The sequence below is a fragment of the Lithobates pipiens genome, unplaced genomic scaffold (genome assembly GCF_037356315.1).
Source record: "Lithobates pipiens isolate NorthernLeopardFrog02 unplaced genomic scaffold, aLitPip1_a1.2 Scaffold_22, whole genome shotgun sequence".
NCBI classification, from domain to species: domain Eukaryota; kingdom Metazoa; phylum Chordata; class Amphibia; order Anura; family Ranidae; genus Lithobates; species Lithobates pipiens.
Window position 1 is genome coordinate 276062128 of NW_027507784.1, and position 20642 is coordinate 276082769.

The 20642-nt window shown below is 43.1% G+C and overlaps 1 protein-coding gene across 2 annotated transcripts in view; it reads right to left on the reverse strand.

Annotated features, from left to right (window-relative positions):
- The window catches only part of LOC143924659 (uncharacterized), an 82387-nt gene that overhangs the window by 10045 nt on the left and 51700 nt on the right, over window positions 1-20642 (reverse strand). For both annotated transcript variants that reach the window (XM_077449061.1, XM_077449062.1), the window contains exons 2-3: window positions 5820-5855; window positions 5605-5727 (exon numbers count right to left, since the gene is read on the reverse strand). In XM_077449061.1, the coding sequence (XP_077305187.1) occupies window positions 5605-5727; window positions 5820-5855 (159 nt within the window). The remainder of the gene's footprint in view (window positions 1-5604; window positions 5728-5819; window positions 5856-20642) is intronic.

The window sequence follows — 20642 nt, forward strand, 5'->3', positions numbered from 1 at the left end:
GATTTTCCAGCGTGCTGGTAAGTAATAAAAATAGAAATAGAAATAAATATAGTAAAAGGGTGAAGGTGCAGAACTCTCCGTGTAATACCTGACGGAAATATGTAGTAATTGTTCCTATATATATGCTTATCAGTAAATATCAATAAACCATAAAAAAATATAAACCATAGGTAGCTATTCGAACATGCTATTCCTTAAATTCAAATATTAAAGTGCAAGTGCCAGTGAGAAAACATGTGCCAATATTTGAATGCACAAAAAAAACAGAATAAATGTCCAATTTGTTTATCATATTATATCTCCATATGTGCATATACTAAATATCATGTGATGAAAAGTCAGTGAATAAAAATAAAAATTTAAAAATATATATATAAATAACACAGGTGAACGAAATAATGATAATTATGCCGGAACAAATGTGATAAAAACTTGATTATAAAATTGATGAAAGAAATTGATATAAAAAACAGTGAAAAAATAGTGAAAAAATAAAAATAAAAATAATAAAATGGTGAAAAAATTCTTCTATAAGTGGGGGAGGGGTGGAGGGGGTGACTTCAACTGTTGCTCCCGGTACTCGGTGACCACTTATGTAATTGCTCTCACCAGAGGTATAACCCCGTCCGGGGTGGATCAGCCTTCACAGTATAAGCCACTGTGTCGCTCTCTGGCTTGCCTCTGCTGTGGTGCTGGGAGTCCCTCGTTCCTCCGTTGGTATAGTGTGCCACGTTATATACAACAAGGAAGAGGCATATCCATGGTGTAGTACGTTTAAAAATGTGAATTTTATTTAAATAAACTTAAAACTACTCACAAGCGATCAATACAATCTCGTTTGTTATGCTGCTTGGTCTTTAAATGTCCCGCTCGGCTTCCTCGCCGTCTGAGCTAAAGGTGTACGCTGTCTGGCCACGCCCTACGCGTTTCGTCATTCAGACGTCATCTGGAGCGGCCATCTTCATACACCTTTTCGTTTATATAGGGTGTAATGTGCCAACACGCATGCGCGAAAATTTGCCGCCATTTTTATTGAGGGAATGCCCTCGTTTAGCGTAAATATAACTGATGCAGGGCTATGCAGGGGATTTTTTACTGCGCCTGCGTTAAGCCAATTAGTTTATTGCCAAAATAAGGATTGGACATTTGCACATAACTCCTATATATCTGGGACTTAACCGTAAAACCACTATTAATTGTTGGAAACAAAACTAAATGCAGATAAATAAAAATAAAATAGAAATAGAAATTCAGGTAAAGAGAACTTAGATAGATAAAAGCGAAGGGGAATAAAACGGAAGAAAAAATTATTGGATATACATGGATTTTTGGATTGTGGAAAATCTTTTATAAAGAAGTGCAAAAGATGCATATAGGAGAATATAGGGGATGTTAGGATTAGGCTATGGGGTGTGCCGTGATATTACCTGTTTATTCATTCGGACAGAAGTTCCTGGAACTTACAGTATCGAAAATTATTGCAAAAATTAATGCAGAATTTAATGACGGAACAGAATAAATTAAGAATTAAAAATGTATAAATTAAAATTACCATCTATAGTATTAAATGCCACGAATTTAACAGGTTTTTAGGTAGAGGATATTTTTTTAGTGAATTTAAAACCAATAGTATTTGAGGGAAAAAGGAGGATTTTCAGCAGAACTTTATATTTATAATGGACTCATTTATAATGTATTAATTTTTCAGAAGGAAATAGTTGTTTATATGTAGAAATAGTCTTAGCTTGTGTCTATCATTGATGGAAGAGGATGTCTTATATATTATTTGGGAACTATGAATGAATAACATTAGACCCATGTGTGTTAAACAGGATAGTGAAAAAATGAATAAATATAAAAAATATATATAAAAAATATATAAAAAATATAAAAATAGGGACATGAAGGGAGGGATGAAGGAGGTAATGTTTATCCAACTCCCATGTTTCTACCTCAGTGGATGAAATAGATAAAGAAATTAATAAAATAAAATAAAATATATATGTATGCATATTAATTTGTGGGTGTGCTCTTGGTATTTGCTTATTCTCAAAAGTATATTTACTTTTATTATTATCTATTTACCAATGGGAATATGTATATTAATTTATATATGTTGAATGTGTTACATTCGACCTGAATGTGTTGTTTTTTGTAGAAACATTAAATATATAATTAGTTAAAAATTGGTTAAAAAACAGTTAAGATCCAGGTCAATGTTCATTCCCGCGGGGTGCAAAGTTTTCATATTGAAAATCCATCTGGTTTCATTCTGTGAGACTTTTATAGTCTTGTCTTCTCCTCTCCAATGTCCTTTGATTTTATCAATTGCGTAAAATGTCATTTGCTTAGGGTCTTGGTTATGGAAGTCTCTGAAATGCCGTGAGACACTATGTTTGTCATATCCATTTTTGATGTTTTTAATATGTTCCCTGATTCTTTCATGCAGTTCACGTGTGGTTCTTCCCACGTATTGTTTATGACAGGGACATTCTATGACATATGTGACATGGGTGCTCTTACAGGAAATGAGTTCCTTTATGGAAAATTCTCTTCCGTTGGTGGTTGAGGTAAAGTTGGTGGTTTTTCTATTAGTTCTCTTGCTTTGGCGGCAGGGAAGGCATTGGCCGCATTTGAAAAATCCTTTTAGATGTTTAGCAATCCTAATATCTCGTGGGGGGTCGATTGTATTCTTAACTAGTTTGTTTCTTAGGTTGGGAGCTTTTCTATAAATAAAAGAGGGGTTGTTGGGCAGTAGTTGTTTCAATAGCTCGTCTGTTTTTAAAATAAGCCAACGTTTTTTTATGATCCTTTCAATTTCCTTATGCTGTCTATTAAAGCCCGTAAGGAAGGCAGTCTCTATGTTCTTAGTTTTCTTGGTGGTTGTTCTATTTTCTAGCAGTTTCTTTCTTTCCATTTTTGTTACGCTTTCTTTAAGAACCCGTAAATATGATTCTTTGTATCCTTTCTTTATGAACCTTCTGATAATGACTTCCGCCTGTTTATCAAAGTCCTCTTTTTTGGTGCAATTCCTATACAGTCTCAGGAGTTGCCCTTTGGGTATATTGCCAATCCATCGTGGGTGGTGGCAACTTGAGGTAGGTATATACCCATTGCGGTCGGTAGCTTTGAAAAAGGTTCTTGTGCCTAAAGTCCCCTCTGATTTAAAAATCTGTAAGTCCAAATAGTCTATGCTCTGATCATCCCAACTTCCTGTAAACGTGATTCCATATATGTTATGGTTAATCTCCTCTAAAAAGGACTGTAATTCTAAGTGTGTGCCTCCCCAGATGATCATAATATCATCTATGTACCTTTTGTACATCTTGAGATTTTTTCTAGGTACTCCATAGATCTGTTCTTCTTCCCAGTGATCCAGAAAAAGGTTTGCCACACTGGGTGCATATTTTGCCCCCATGGCTACCCCTTTTGTTTGGACATTATAGTATTTGCCTTTGTACCAGAAATGGTTGTGGCTCATTGCCAGATCCAATCCCTCTAATATATAATCAATTTGTTCTTGCTTAAGTTTAGACTTTTTATGGAGGGCCCACTCAACCCCATTCAGTCCATCTTTCTGTTTGATATTTGTATATAGGGAATTTACGTCAATTGTTACTAATATGTCCTTCTCCCCTATGTTAATATCTAGAAGTTCCTTCAGAAGCTGTCTACTATCTTTCAAATATGATTTACCTTCAGCTACTAGTGGTTGCAGAAATCCATCAATGTAAGCCCCCAGTCTTGAGAATAAAGAGTCTATACCACTTACTATAGGTCTTCCCGGGGGATGTGTTTGATTTTTATGGATCTTTGGGACGTAATATATTACTGGGGTTTTTGGTACATTGGGTATTAAGTACCTCGCTTCCTTTTTGTTGAGTATCCCTTTAGTTAGACCCTTATTGACATAATTTTTCAGTTTTTTGTTGTATTCTTCCTTTGGATTTTTCTTTAGTTGTTTGTATGTGTCTGGTATATTGAGGAGATTTAGTTTTGTTTCCAACAATTAATAGTGGTTTTACGGTTAAGTCCCAAATATATAGGAGTAATGTCCAATCCTTATTTTGGCAATAAACTAATTGGCTTAACGCAGGCGCAGTAAAAAATCCCCTGCATAGCCCTGCATCAGTTATATTTGCGCTAAACGAGGGCATTCCCTCAATAAAAATGGCGGCGAATTTTCGCGCATGCGTGTTGGCACATTACACCCTATATAAACGAAAAGGTGTATGAAGATGGCCGCTCCAGATGATGTCTGAATGATGAAACGCGTAGGGCATGGCCAGACAGTGTACACCTTTAGCTCAGACGGCGAGGAAGCCGAGCGGGACATTTAAAAACCAAGCAGCATAACAAACGAGATTGTATTGATCGCTTGTGAGTAGTTTTAAGTTTATTTAAATAAAATTCACATTTTTAAACGTACTACACCATGGATATGCCTCTTCCTTGTTGTATATAACGTGGCACACTATACCAACGGAGGAACGAGGGACTCCCAGCACCACAGCAGAGGCAAGCCAGAGAGCGACACAGTGGCTTATACTGTGAAGGCTGATCCACCCCGGACGGGGTTATACCTCTGGTGAGAGCAATTACATAAGTGGTCACCGAGCACCGGGAGCAACAGTTGAAGTCACCCCCTCCACCCCTCCCCCACTTATAGAAGCATTTTTTCACCATTTTATTATTTTTATTTTTATTTTTTCACAATTTTTTCACTGTTTTTTATATCAATTTCTTTCATCAATTTTATAATCAAGTTTTTATCACATTTGTTCCGGCATAATTATCATTATTTCGTTCACCTGTGTTATTTATATATATATTTTAATATTTTTATTTTTATTCACTGACTTTTCATCACATAATATTTAGTATATGCACATATGGAGATATAATATGATAAACAAATTGGACATTTATTCAGTTTTTTTGTGCATTCAAATATTGGCACATGTTTTCTCACTGGCACTTGCACTTTAATATTTGAATTTAAGGAATAGCATGTTCGAATAGCTACCTATGGTTTATATTTTTTTATGGTTTATTGATATTTACTGATAAGCATATATATAGGAACAATTACTACAGATTTTTTATTTCTATTTCTATTTTTATTACTTACCAGCACGCTGGAAAATCTATGTAAATTATATTTATTTATTTATTTTGAGTCAGAAATGGTATAGCGCCAAATCTATTTTTCTCCTTATTTCATTTTATTGTTCCACCCAAATTGGGTGGAAATTTAATAGAGGCCGCTCTTACCAGAACTATATCTAATTGTTCTATATCTAATTGTTCCATAGCACGACCTACCCCCCTCTTGCCCCTAGATAAGGGTAGACTAGGCTATCTAGGGTAGGGTAAGCTAGGCTACGGTAGGGTAGCATAATGACTGCAGGCTACTATGTACAAAAGCAGAGCAATATATGAGGCAGGATTTATTTATTACTACAGGCCAAGATTTTATGCAACTTTTTTGCTTGCAAAGAGAGTAATTACAGGCCATACACTTTTACCTTTACATATTTTTTCTGAACTTTTTTTTAAGGCCCCGTCGCCTTTCCCTTATTGGGTCAGAGGCTGCAGACTTACTGAGCAGATGTTTGCAAGCAACGGTGGCCTTTTCTTCCAAAGTGCTGCACACTTTCTTCACTTCTTTTATGATGCTTGTCCTGCTCGGCACACTGGTTGACTCGTTCAATATTTTCTTCAGTCCTGAAAGAGATGTCAATCATAGCCATAAAAAGTACACATTATGGTTACTTTTCAGGGATAAACTGTTTACATGCAGTAAAGAGATGAAATACCTTGAACTGTTGCTAAGCAGGTTTCACAATACATTCCTGAGAAAAGAAAACACAAAGTGAGTATTTCATGTTTTACACCTTTGACATGATAATCATCTGGATCACAAACTTCCCACACTTCACATGTGGGCTCCTTTAAATAGAAATAGACTGCCATTGATGACCTATCCTTCTGCAAATGTTATGACCTTGAAGACTTTTGGTTTTAATGCTTATAGTCACTGATGCAGCACAAGTATGGAGATGAGAATAGTGACTTTATGTGTGACTTTTGTTAGCTGCATGCTTGTCAGTGTGTGTGATTCAAAAGAATTGACGCCAGAGACATCGAGTCAAATAGTATTTTAAGTAGCAGACTGACAACAGCCACCTGCATTTCTTTTGTGACAGGTGTATTCAAATAGGAAGGGCAGCTAGGAATAATGATTATGCCCATAAGTAGTAGTAACTAAGGATGTAAGCATAAAAAACTTGCAGCATCTCTAAAGAATTAGGATCAAATCCTGTTGATCCTGCTCAAAGTGCTAAACGATCATTTACATATTATACCACAGTGCATACAGCATATAGCAATAAATAACTAATCAGTGAAATATAAAGTCCATAAAATTGAAATATTAGGGCTGTGGAAATTAAAGATTAATTCCTCAATTAATCGTTCATTTTTTTGATCGATTAATTTTTTTTGATCAATCAAAATACTCACCTCTCCGCCAGCTTCCGGGTCTTCAGGGAGTTCCGTCGGACATCCAGTGACGTCACGGACATTGACGTCACCGGACTCCTCCCCCCTTCCCCAAGTGCCTCCGTCTGCTAATGAAGGGAAGGGGGGAGGAGTCCGGTGACGTTGAAGTTCTGATTGAGGCCGGGTTCACACCGCTGCGATGCGGGAACGCCGCGAATCCGCAGCGTTTTCCCGCATCGCATTACTCCCGCCGGCAGTTCACACTGCCCTATGCGGACGGCTGGGAGTGTCAATGTTATGTTAATGACACCCCCAGATCCGTCCGCATATCGCAGTGCGATCTGCCGACTCGCACAGGAATCGGATCGCATGGTGTGAACCCCCATGCGATCCGATTCTGTTGCGGACCAAAAAAAGGGTGCGAGTTTGCTGCGGGAGCGCTGCGAATTCAGCCATACTATCTGTATGGCTGAACTCGCATCGCTACGGAGATCGGATGTGATTTGCGGTGCGAATCACATCCGGATCTCCCCCGCAGCAGTGTGAACCCAGCCTGAATGAAATGCGTACAGGGGAAGAGCTACGCATGACGTCACCCACTGCTGCTCTACGGAACTAACATTGGTGTCCTTGCTGAGATCTAAGGAGACATGAGAGAAGTTTATGGTCCGTGTTAATCTCTTTGATACCCGCTTTCATGACCACCTGTTTGCACAGGTGTCCATGCTATAAGGTGAGAGTGATTAGTGGAGGGATTGTCACGCTACTGTGTAAAAAAAAATTACTTGCGTCAGTGCTACAGTTTGAATTTAAAACGTATTTATGTGAACTGTGAAGTTAAGTCATGGATTGTGGAAACTAACTAGTGTCGGTGATTGTATATAGTGTATAACACATTTACCACTGACTAATGCAGAGTTGCAATGAAAGGAGATCAGCTAAAAGTAGTTGGATCTGTATGTGCGTTATAATTAATCAAAAAAAAAAAACGATTAATCGAACACGAAAATTTTAATCAGTAACAGCCCTATGAAATATACAATCTGTCAATAAATAAACTCAGTGAAATTGTTGTAAATAAATGATCCTGAAGTTAATTAAATACACACTGGACCGTCTTCTTATAAAGTGCACCGTGCTAAACTAAGAACCAACAAAATGCTGTAGCATAGCTCCCAACTGTCCCTGATTTGGAGCAAAGTCCCTCTGTCCCTCTTTCCTCCTCATTGTCCCTCATTTTGGTCTGATCTATACAATATTATATAAAATGCACTTTTTATCTTTCAAAAAGTGTTTCCCAGTGCTAAATCTTTCATCCAAATTCTAAATTGCTGCATTTGTACATTTTAAAAGCCAATATAACAGAATAGTAGTGGTAAAAAAAAAAGCCCTTGTGGTTTTAATTAACCTTTTTTTGGTTGATACTCCTTTAAGGGGGTGTGTCGGGGGGTGTCCTATGCCTGCATATGTATGCTAATAGGTGTCCCTCATTCCCATCTCAAAATGTTGGGAGGTATGTTGTAGTGCTCCAGAAAATCATGCTGTAAACAGTGGCACACACCCCTACCATAGGAATGCGCAGGGGGATGTTTTAGGATGGAAAGTGGGGAGGGGGCAAATAAATATGTAATTTATCAGATCCTTCCTTTTATAAATGAACACAGTGAACACACTCACTCACTGCTTCCAATTTGGCCCTGGGCTTCATCCATACCGGCCCACTTTAATTTAGCAAACAAGCACAAAAACAGTATATAAACTATACACAATTGTGCAAAAGAACATAAGTAGCATAACATAAGGAGTCCTCACTAACCTCTTATTATTTCACTTATTCTCCTCTGTAGTTTTTCTCATCCTTCTCACATCACTGCGTAAAGTTGAGGGTGAGCCGCGCAGCCATTACTTGGCAGGTTGTCACTGAACCCAGCCCACTGAGCCATCGGCCCACCAGGAAACTCCCTGTAGTTCCGATGGCCAGTACATGCCTGATGGGGGCCTCTCACTTCCCGAAGAGAGAGAGAGAGAGAGAGAGAGAGCGCGCGAGAGAGAGATTCTGTATGGCACTGTGTACATGGTATGGCACTGTGATGGTACTGTGTACATGGTGTGGCACTGTGAAGGCACTGTGTACATGGTGTGGCACTGTGATGGCACTGTGTACATGGTGTAGCACTGTGTTGGCACTGTGTACATGGTGTGGCACTGTGAAGGCACTGTGTTCATGGTGTAGCACTGTGATGGCACTGTGTACATGGTGTAGCACTGTGTTGGCACTGTGTACATGGTGTGGCACTGTAATGGCACTGTGTGCATGGTGTGGCACTGTGAAGGCATTGTGTACATGGTGTGGCACTGTGATGGCACTGTGTACATGGTGTAGCACTGTGTTGGCACTGTGTACATGGTGTGGCACTGTGATGGCACTGTGTGCATGGTGTGGCACTGTGTACATGGTGTGGGACTGTGATGGCACTGTGTACATGGTGTGGGACTGTGATGGCACTGTGTACATGGTGTAGCACTGTGTTGGCACTGTGTGCATGGTGTGACACACACCCAGCTGAGGGAGCTACATGTGAGTAATGAGTTTAAGGCTCCGTTTCCACTAGTGCGACTTGTCATGTGACTTTGGACACAAAGTCGCATTATAAGTCACACCCCATTGATTTTAATGGCAAACGTTCCTATCTATGCAACTTTAAAAATGTGCCTGCACTACTTTTATGCAACTTTGATCCAGAGTGTAAAGTTGGATCAAAGCTGCATTCAAAGTTGCACTCTAAACCACATAGCTTTAGAGTTGCACTAGTGGAAACGTAGCCTAAGGCTAGAGTGTGATTTTGGAGTGTGACTTTAATGCAACTTTACACTCTCTGGAAAAAATCGCATCAAAGCATTGCAGGTATCTTTTCAAAGTCGCTGATTTTCAAAGTCACATAGATGGGAATGTGTGACATTGACAAGTCATATTTCCACTATGACAAGTCATACTAGTGGAAACTGAGCCTTATGCCGCGTACACACGAGCGGACTGTATGGCGTACTTAGTCCGTCATACAATCCGACGGACAGTCCGTCATACTTTCCACTGAACGGACTTGACCACACACGGATACCCAAACAGTCCGACGAAAGCTTGCGCGATGACGTGTACAGCACGTACGACGGGACTAGAAATAGGAAGTCCAATACACAGCAAAGCACCTTTCCGCCGTGTAAATCCTTTCTGAGCATGCGTCATTCTTAGTCCGTCGAACTAGCATACTGACGAGCGGATTGTCCGCTGAAACCAAAGTACGACGGACAGAATTTCGAAAAATCCGAAATTCTTAGTACGCCGGACTGCACGCTGAAAAAGTCAGCTGAAGCCCACACACGAGCGGACTGTCCGCTGAAATGTGTTTCGACGGACTAAGTACGCCATACAGTCCGCCCGTGTGTACGCGGCATTAGTCTACATTTCCACTACTGTGACCACAACGTTGCACGATTTAGAGTGCGACTTTGAGTGCAGCTTTGATCGAACTTTAAACTCTCTGGACCAAAAGTCGCATAAAAGCATTGCAGGTACCTTTTCAAATTCGCATAGATGGGAACGGGTGCCATTGAAACCAATTGGCTGTGACTTGTCGTGTGATTTTGTGTCCAATTTGACCACATGCATTTATAATTGATAGGTAGGGGACAGGTGAGCCTGCAAAGAGCCACCCCTCCTTAAAGGGTAGTAGTAAGTAAGTAAGTAACCAACAGGTCCTCAGAAAGCTCAAATGAGGCCTGGGGAGAGTGGTAAAATTATTTTTAATATAAAGAATGTCATTTATTTGTTTTAGATGTTGTTCTAAAAAATATCTGCTTGCAACCTCCCAAATTGAATACCACCACATGTCTTATTAAGTGGAAAGATGTGATGCACAAGCAAGGTAAAGCCTTGTACACACGATTGGATTTTCCGCAGACAAAACCTCTGACTTTTGTCCAAAGGCATGTTCAGCGCCTATTCAGCGCCATCCTTTGGGTTTCTTCAGCAAATTTTGTGTTAGTAGAAGTTTGGTAAGTTTCAGTTTGCGCTTTTCATTTCGTGTTTTTCGGTTTGTTTCTGAACAGCCATTCATCAACCAGCCATGTTGACTCGGAGGAGATAACGTGCTATTTATTATTGGCCTTGGAGTTATTGCTTTGACCCAAGTCCAGTCCAGGAACAGGAGGAGAAGGATTTCTTGGACCAAACATTGGTTGCTTTATTAATCGGGACCAATTATGTCATATGCTTTTGTTGTGGGAGCTCCAAGAGAATAATCCAGATTATTTTCGGAATTATCTCCAGATGACGGACCCCTGCTTTCACCAACTCTTGGCATTGCTGACCTTCTACAGTATATTAAAGCGGGGTTCCACCCTAAAGTGGAACTTCCGCTGATCGGAACCCTCCCCCCCTCCGGTGTCACAATTGGCACCTTTCAGGGGGGAGGGGGGTGCAGATACCTGTCAAAGACAGGTATTTACACCCACTTCCGGGCATAGACTCCCATGGGAGTCTATGCCTCTTCCTGTCCCTGCGCGCTGTCTGCTGGGACACACACGGGTCCCAGAGACAGTGCGGACAATTCCTATTGCGCTGCACGACTCGCGCATGCGCAGTAGGGAACCGGGAAGTGAAGCCGCTTCGCTTCACTTCCTGATTCCCTCACCTAGAATGATGGCGGCAGCAGCCGACAGCCGAGCGATCGATCGGCCTCGGCTGCCGGCATCGCTGGACCCCGGGACAGGTAAGTGTCCATTTATTAAAAGTCAGCAGCTGCAGTATTTGTAGCTGCTGGCTTTTAATATTTTTTTCCGCAGTGCAATCCCGCTTTAAGAAGCAGGACACATGCATGAGGTTTTTTTTTATTTTTTGGTTAAATAATAATGATTTAATTTGTTATATTTTCTATATTTTTGGATGCATAGAATGCACTTTTTGGTTAAGTTATATTGGCATCAGATAGCATGTCTAATTGTATTTGTTTTCTTTTTTTAATGCACAATAAAATAATTGTGGAGAATAATACTTGGCTTTACTTCAAATGACAGTTTGGGAGTAGGCAGTTACATTTAAAAAAATACAATGTAAAATTGACAAGGGACACCAACATAGTTGTACCTTTGATCTTAAAAACTACGGGATAATGGTGTTGTGGTAACGTGCCCAAAGAAAAACAAACAAAAAAAAACGTAATAATATTATTCTTGATATCACTAGAAAAAAAAAGCCTTTGAAAATTTGTTTGCAATAACTCCATCAGTATCACCAGCAAAGCAGCTTCATTATTATCCCATTAAAGAAGAAGAGAATTGCATTTCGAGATTTCATAATTTGCAACGTCACGAATGTCAATAGGAACGCTAGTTTACAAGACCGGCCGCTCCTGGCTTCGTCCTTGCTTCTGAACATGCGTATTTGTACTTTTGGACTTTAGTAAATGCAGCCCTGCTGCTCTATAAACTGACCTATCTGGGAAGGAACTGCCCAAAGAAATTTGATAAAACATGGGCCACATGGGTGGAGGCGAGGCAGCTGACCCTTCGAGTAGAGTTAGGCCGCGTACACACGGGCGGACTGTTCGCCCAACCTTGTCCGCTGAACAGTGTTTGGGCGGACAGTCCGCTCGTGTGTGGGCTTTCAGCGGACAGTTTCAGCGGACAGTTGGACGGACAAAGTCTTTCGGAAATTCCGAAAAACTGTCCGCTGAAACTGTGTTTGAGCGAACAGTCCGCCCGTGTGTGGGCCTGTCCGCTGTACTTTCGAAATGAGCGGACTGTTCCCGCTCGGAAAGTCCGCCCATTTCGAGCGCGTGTACAGGTAGGCGGGGCCCGCGAAGGAGACGTCGCGGGCTCCGCCGCCTGGAATGGGCTTAAAGGGGAACCCCAACGCCGAAAAAAATCGGCGTGGGGGTTCCCCCAAAGTCCACACCAGACCCTTGTCCGAGCACGCTACCCGGCCGGCCAGGAAAGGGGGGCGAGCGAGCGCCCCCCCTCCTGAGCCGTACCAGGCCGCGTGCCCTCAACATGGGGGGGTGCCTTGGGGAAGGGGGGGCCGCGCGGCCCCCCCACCCCAAAGCACCTTGTCCCCATGTTGATGAGGACAAGGGCCTCTTCCCGACAACCCTGGCCGTTGGTTGTCGGGGTCTGCGGGCGGGGGGCTTATCGGAATCCGGGAGCCCCCTTTAAGAAGGGGGCCCCCGGATACCGGCCCCCCACCCTATGTGAATGAGTATGGGGTACAATGTACCCCTACCCATTCACCTGTGAAATAAAGTACAAAAAAAAACACAACACAGGGGAAAAAATATTTTATTGCACAGCTCCGGGGGTCTTCCGTCTTCGGGGGTCTTCTCGCCGGACTCCTCCGCTATCTGTGTGTAGCTCTTTTACTAGCGGAGGAGTCCGGCTTTCTTCCTCCCCGCCGCCGGCCTCTTCTCCCGACTTCGGGGGTCTTGTCCCCCTCTTCGGTTCTTCTGCCGGGCCACCGCGCCTTCTTGTAGCTCTTTTACAGGCGGTGGCCTGGTCTTCTGTCGCCGCCTTCGGTTCTTCTGCCGGGCCACCGCGCCTTCTTGTAGCTCTTTTACAGGCGGTGGCCCGGTCTTCTGTCGCCGCTGTCGCTGTCGCCGCCTTCCGTTCTTGTTCTTCTTCTTGTTCTTCTTCTTCTTCTCCAGGCGATGTTGACACGTCGCTCCCTCCGGCCGGAATGCCAGGGACACGCTCCGCTGCCACTTATATAGTGACAATGGGGCGGTGTCACATGGTATATGTCACATGGGTTGGTCACATGGTGACCCCGCCCCCTTACGATGTCATAGTCCCCATGTGACATCAACCCATGTGACCAACCCATGTGACATATACCATGTGACCCCGCCCCATTGTCACTATATAAGTGACCGCACAGCGCGGCTCTGGCATTCCGGCCGGAGGGAGCGACGTGTCAACATCTCCTGGAGAAGAAGAAGAAGAACAAGAAGAAGAACAAGAACGGAAGGCGGCGACAGCGACAGCGGCGACAGAAGACCGGGCCACCGCCTGTAAAAGAGCTACAAGAAGGCGCGGTGGCCCGGCAGAAGAACCGAAGGCGGCGACAGAAGAACGGAAGGCAGCGGCGACAGAAGACCGGGCCACCGCCTGTAAAAGAGCTACAAGAAGGTGCGGTGGCCCGGCAGAAGAACCGAAGAGGGGGACAAGACCCCCGAAGTCGGGAGAAGAGGCCGGCGGCGGGGAGGAAGAAAGCCGGGCTCCTCCGCTAGTAAAAGAGCTACACACACATAGCGGAGGAGTCCGGCGAGAAGACCCCCGAAGACGGAAGACCCCCGGAGCTGTGCAATAAAATATTTTTTCCCCTGTGTTGTGTTTTTTTTTGTACTTTATTTCACAGGTGAATGGGTAGGGGTACATTGTACCCCATACTCATTCACATAGGGTGGGGGGCCGGTATCCGGGGGCCCCCTTCTTAAAGGGGGCTCCCGGATTCCGATAAGCCCCCCGCCCGCAGACCCCGACAACCAACGGCCAGGGTTGTCGGGAAGAGGCCCTTGTCCTCATCAACATGGGGACAAGGTGCTTTGGGGTGGGGGGGCCGCGCGGCCCCCCTTCCCCAAGGCACCCCCCCATGTTGAGGGCACGCGGCCTGGTACGGCTCAGGAGGGGGGGCGCGCTCGCTCGCCCCCCTTTCCTGGCCGGCCGGGTAGCGTGCTCGGACAAGGGTCTGGTGTGGACTTTGGGGGAACCCCCACGCCGATTTTTTTCGGCGTTGGGGTTCCCCTTTAAGCCCATTCCAGGCGGCGGAGCCCGCGACGTCTCCTTCGCGGGCCCCGCCTACCTGTACACGCGCTCGAAATGGGCGGATTTGCCTCCGCCTTACGTGGGCGAGTCCGTTCATTTCAAAAGTTGAGCGGACTGTTTGGCAAACAGTTCGTTGAAACAGTCCGCTCGTGTGTGGGCAAGTCCGCTCATGCAAATTTTGAGCGGACTGTTTGCCGAAACTGTTTGACGAACAAGGTTGGGCAAACAGTCCGCGCGTGTGTACGCGGCCTTAGGCATCCTGATATGACAAGTACTTGCAGGGTCGTTTTTGCTATTCTAGGAACAGCCCCATTCCAAATGAATTAAGTAATGATGCTATCCAGTCTCTTAAAGAATATACTAGGTATGCGTACAGGAGTCTGTCTAAAGAGGTAGGTAAACTTAGGCAGGACTGACATCTTAAAGAGGAAGTAAACCCTGATGAGTTTACTTCCTCTTTTTTTCCCTGCAAAGGTAAAGCATAATGGACTACTATGCATCGCATAGTAGCCCATTATGTGTCACTTACCTGACACAGGAGCCAGCGAAGTCGCCGCTGTCCCCTGTAGTCCGCCGCATCCATCTTGCTGGTGGCGTCTCGCAGCTCCGCCGCTGTCATTCGGCGAAGCCGCGATGACGTCACTCCCGCGCATGCGCACGGGAGTCGACAAATGCGGCAGCTCCATTTTTGGAACTGCCGCGCTCAGTGCGCCTGCGCGCCGCTGTCTACGGCGCATGCGCCGTAGACAGCGGTGCCCGTTTTCGGGCAAATATCTCCTAAACCATATAGGTTTAGGAGATATTGCTTGGACCTACAAGTAAGCCTTAATCTAGGCGTACCTGTAGGTCAAAGTGGTTTGTAAGGGTTTACAACCACTTTAACAAGATTGACTCGGCCTACAGGAGTAAGGGGAAGAGACTTCCAGGCTTTCTAGATCTAATTAAAATAATTTTTTAGAATCATTCATCCAGAGTCCATTAGCTTATTAGTCTGTTCATCTGTTTTGTCATCATCTAATACCATAACCCAATCAATTTTTCATGATTAACATAATTTAATCATACATTTATGCATTTTAAATCTTTTTTTTTTAACTTCTTTATTTTTATTCAATTATCAACCGCTAAAATAACAGCAGGAGGGATATACATAGCACACTGACACCGTTGTCACAATCAAAGTTAATAACAGCAAGAAAGAAAGAATAAATAAAACAAACACAGGAGTCATGTGCCTCATTCAAGTTATCACACCCTTGCCCTCGAATCAACCCATTAAACCCGTCCCACCCCCCGTCCCACCCCCGTGCACACTGTTCACGCCGAATGTCCCAGCCAAATATTATTAGGCTGGCTAGGAGAGGAAGGGAGACAACCGAGGCAAGAAAAGGACCGGGGGAAGGGGGGGGGGGGGGCGAGGGGGTAGCACGGGGGGAAGCCAGTCAATCCGCAGCACCCCCCCACCCCTCCACCCACACCCACCGGGCAACCCCTCTCGCTCAGCCAAGGGCTCCATAGCTCCCCAAATTTCTTTAGATTGCCCTGCTTTATATACACCACTCTTTCACACCAGATTGTATAGTCAATAGCATTGACCCATGCCTCAACTGCGGGGGGATTCCTAGCCTGCCAATTCATTGCTATCAGCCGTCTAGCTTGGTACAGGCACCTTAATACTGCCGTTCTTACCAAGAGGGAGACTCCACCCTCCTCCAGAATCCCTAGAAGACATGTCCTAGCCTCAGGTTCTAAAGTAATCTTAAAGGTCCTATTAATTCTACGAACTATTTCTATCCAGTACCTGTACAACTTTGGACATTTCCACACCATGTGGAGAAAGTCCCCTGGTGCCCCACATCTAGGACATTCATCTCTAGTTAGCCTTCCTATCTTCACATTTTGTGGGGGGTATAGTACACTCTATAAGTGAAGAACAAATGGGACACTCTCTGCGAGGGAGATATTGATGCCAAATACCCACGTTCTAATATCCTATCCCATTGTTCCTCAGTTATCGGCCCTATATCTCTAGCCCACCCCCTTCTACTTCTATATGGTCCCTCTCCCTTCAAAAACGTATCCCTAAGTTTAGTATATAATTTGGAAATTATCCCTTTCTTTTGCGTACACTCAACCAGTCCCCGAAGCAAGGGGGTTTCAACCCTCTCTATAGTCAATGCCCCAAACTGGGCCACAATCCCATGCCTAATTTGTAGATAGTTGTGTTAGTCTATTGATTCAGTGCCTCTCCCACTCCGGAGGTCTGTCTATACTGCTTAACTCTGTTAGGTTTTCGTTATACCACAAGGGGGTATAATCAGTCACCTCGTTGTATCCCATAACTAACTTAGTTGCCTGCCACACTTTCCTCAATAAGATAGTCGTAGGACATTTATGGGCGAACCAATTAGCCTCAACCAATAACTTATGGGGAGTTTTCTCAATCATAATTTTATTGCTTGAATATTCTCTGCCATTATTACCAGCCCCAGCCAGATGCTGGAGCTGAGCTGACAAAAAATATAACCTTGGGTGTGGAATTGCCATCCCTCCCCTCTTTACCGGAAGTTGCAATGTTTGCAGGCTAATCCGAGCTTGACCCTTCTTCCAGATCAATTCTCGGAATAATGATTCTAATTTCTTAAACCACTTCTGGTTAATCCAGATCGGGGAATTATGCAAAATATATAATATTTGCGGTAACCAAATCATTTTAATTAAATTGCAGCGTCCCACTACCGAAAGGGGGAGGCAGCACCAAATACGCACTTTTTGTTTTAGCCTAGCTAGTAGTGGTACTAAGTTCTCACTAACATAGTAATTTACATCTCCAGAGACCCAAACACCTAAATATTTTAACTTGGTTACCACATCCAAACAGGGAGTCGTTGGTATCGGTTGGTCCCCTGTTCTAATAAGTGGTAACAGTGCTGATTTACTCCAGTTAATTCCCAAACCCGACTGCTGTTCAAACTCACCCATCATCTGCATCACCTTATTCAGAGTAGAATTTATGTCCCCAATGAAAAAAAGGACATCGTCCGCAAACATAGCAATTTTTTCTTCCCCCGACCTACGTCGGAAGCCCTGGATGTCCGGGCGTGACCTCATCAGGACAGCCAGGGGCTCCATGGCCAGTACAAACAAGAGGGGAGACAGGGGACATCCCTGCCTCATCCCTCTTTCCAGCTGGAATGTCCTGGAGAGTGCGGTACCCATTTTAACTTTTGCTCTGGGTTCGCTATAGAGCAGTTTGACCCATCTAATAAATAGTGGGCCAAATCCAAATCGCTCCAGCACTCCCCATAGATAATCCCATTCCAAGCTATCGAAAGCTTTAATCGCATCCAAGGCTAATATCGCACTGGGGCCCTCATTATCAATTGGCATCTGGATATTCACAAAAACTCTCCTAATATTAGTACTAGTTGTTCTACCTGGAATAAATCCAGACTGATCTGGGTGTATTAATTTACAAATATACTTATTTAAACGAGTCGCCAGGACTTTAGCTAAGATTTTAACGTCACAACACAATAGAGAAATCGGGCAATATGAGGAGACCTCCTGGTAGTCCTTCCCCTCTTTGAGAATTAAGGTAATATTGGCTTCTGACATTGAAGTAGGAAGCTTACCCTCATCCAATGCCCATTTGAATATTTCCAAAAGTTCCGGTAGGGGTACGCCCCCATAGCGCTTATAGATCTCTATTGGTAACCCATCTGGGCCTGGGGATTTATAATTAGGCATTTCCCTTACTGCACTTTTCAATTCTTCCAGTGTAAGAGGCGCATCAAGGCTTATTTTATCCTCTTCTGCTAGGGCTGGGATTGTTGTTTGATGCAGAAAATCAGTTGCTATTCGGCCTCGACCCCTTGTAACCGATTTATATAGATTTTCATAGTAGTCAGCGAGTACATTCATGATCTCTGACGGGCTAGATACCAGGTCCCCATTTGGTGCTTTTATTACCTGAATCGAGTCAGAGGAATTATTTGACTGAATCAAAAGTGAGAGGGCACGTCCCACCCTCTCTCCTTCACCAAAATAATGTTGGCGTTGAAATATTTGTCTGTTCTCGGCCCTTTTCATAAGCATCATTTTATGCCCCTGCTGACTATCCAGCCATTCCTTCTGTCTTTCGGGGGTCGGATCATCGATTTATGCCTTTTCGGTGTGGGCGACTGCCTTTTCTATTTCTCTGTCCTGTTCCCGAGATTCCCTCTTAGTTTTTGCTACTTGCTGGATTAATGCCCCTCTAAGATAGGCCTTTAGTGAATCCCAGACCACTCCGGGTGTTGCTGAGCCCCTATTAAATTGGAGGAATTCCCTGATCCCATCTATCAGGACATTTGGGCTACCATTTAGCTCCAACCAACTAGGGTTTATCCTCCACTCCCCACAAATGGCTCCATCACCTATCTTTACCAATATGGTCAGGGGAGAGTGGTCTGAGATCCCCCTTGACCCATAGTTAATATCCTGTACCAACCCTAGTATATATATCTAAAAACTTCTGCGCTCTATGGGAAGAATGGAAAATAACTAATAGAAAAAAGCAGCAATCACTAAATGAGTTGTCTCTCACTACTGGAAAATAAATTTAAAAGTTGCGATGCGCTAATTTCAAACCATAAAATAATCGAAGTAAACCACAAATATACAATTAAAAATACAAAGTGCAACTGTGCATAAATTAATCAAATAATGCTTCTGTGCATGCATAAAAGTGATAGCTAGTGCCTAAACCGTAGAGTGACTATCTGTGCAAATAAACGCAAATTTGTCATAAAGACCAAAAAACATACATATATATAGTGTATGAACTTTTTTGCAAAATATATATAATAAAGCAAAGACAAGTTAGGAGTGTACGTTTAAGTGATAACTGGTGTAAGGACCATAAAGTGGCTAAATGTGCAAAAAACGCAAATTTACGCAAAATTATCATATGAAAAAAACATATAAAGAGTGGATATTACTTATAAAAACATATAAAGAGTGGATATTACTTAAAAATGAAAAATACAGGTATCAAACAAATATAAACTGTTCAGTACAAGTGACCAGCGTGATTGGAGATAAAAATGTCCCATACACAGGCAGATCATGCAATTCGGTAAATGCACTAAGTGAGATGTGCAACGTGCTGGGCAATCAATCCATCCGTGATGATCCGTGCAATAAAGTGCAAATAATATGCAATTACCTCACTGCTGTGAGTAAACAGCAATATAAATGATGATCACCAGGATGATTGCTGGAAACGGCAGAGTAACACAATCTTTTGGGAGACTTCTCTAACTTCCTCGTAAATGGCCAGTAAACTCAAAGGAATAGATTAAAGGAGACCGCCATAGTGTAGTATTTCAAACATCTAAGTTTTATTAAACAAGTTTAAAAACTACTCACAAACGATGCTGGTTTAAGCACATCAGACAAACAGCATTAGAGCAAAACCGGATATGGACGTCACTTCCGGGTTCCTACGCGTTACGTCTTGGAGACTTCAACTGGGATAGTTACACAGGGTACAGGAAGTGACTTATAGGTGTACTGGGCGGGACTACGCCGCCCATTTCATTGATATGCTGATGCAACGCTGTGTGGCCATAGTAATGCTAGTGGGGGGCGGGCCGAATGGATTTAGATGTTATGGATGGCCTCCCATCTAAATAAAGCATTAGACAGCGCAGCGGAGACAGTAAATACAGGGGCGCAAACGGAAGAGCGGGGGGAGGTTTGGCCAGACATTATACTGAATGTGGCGAACTGATTAAGTTATAACTCCGGACTGTGCTATATCATAGATCGTGCTATATGCTATTAAACTAATGTAAAATGATAGAGCACGTCCGGCGGCCATTTTGTTGGAGCTCAAATTTAGATATGTAAGTGGCCATGTTTTGGTGGTTTAATGTTATATAGAGCATTAAAATTATAGAACTAAAATTGAAACTAAGATACAAAACACGGGAACCTCAATAGATATCAATCTATCTTATTGGGCCAGCAAAGAAAGGTAGAAAATGGCTAAAGGAACCATATCTTATATCGGTAGATATAAAAGGCTACATATACACAGCTGTATTTAGAAAACTGGAAAGGTAATTAAAATCAATTTAAAATTATTGTTCAATTTTAAAATAGTGTTCAAATTTAAAATAAAGTCCAAGGGGAGGTTACTAAGCAGGTTACAAACACACATAATGTGGAGGCACGGAGGTGACGTCCACATTAGACATGTGATACAAACATAGCAAGCTGAAACTATAAAAAATGCATAAAATCGCATAAAATTGTTTAGCCTAAAATTATAGGAG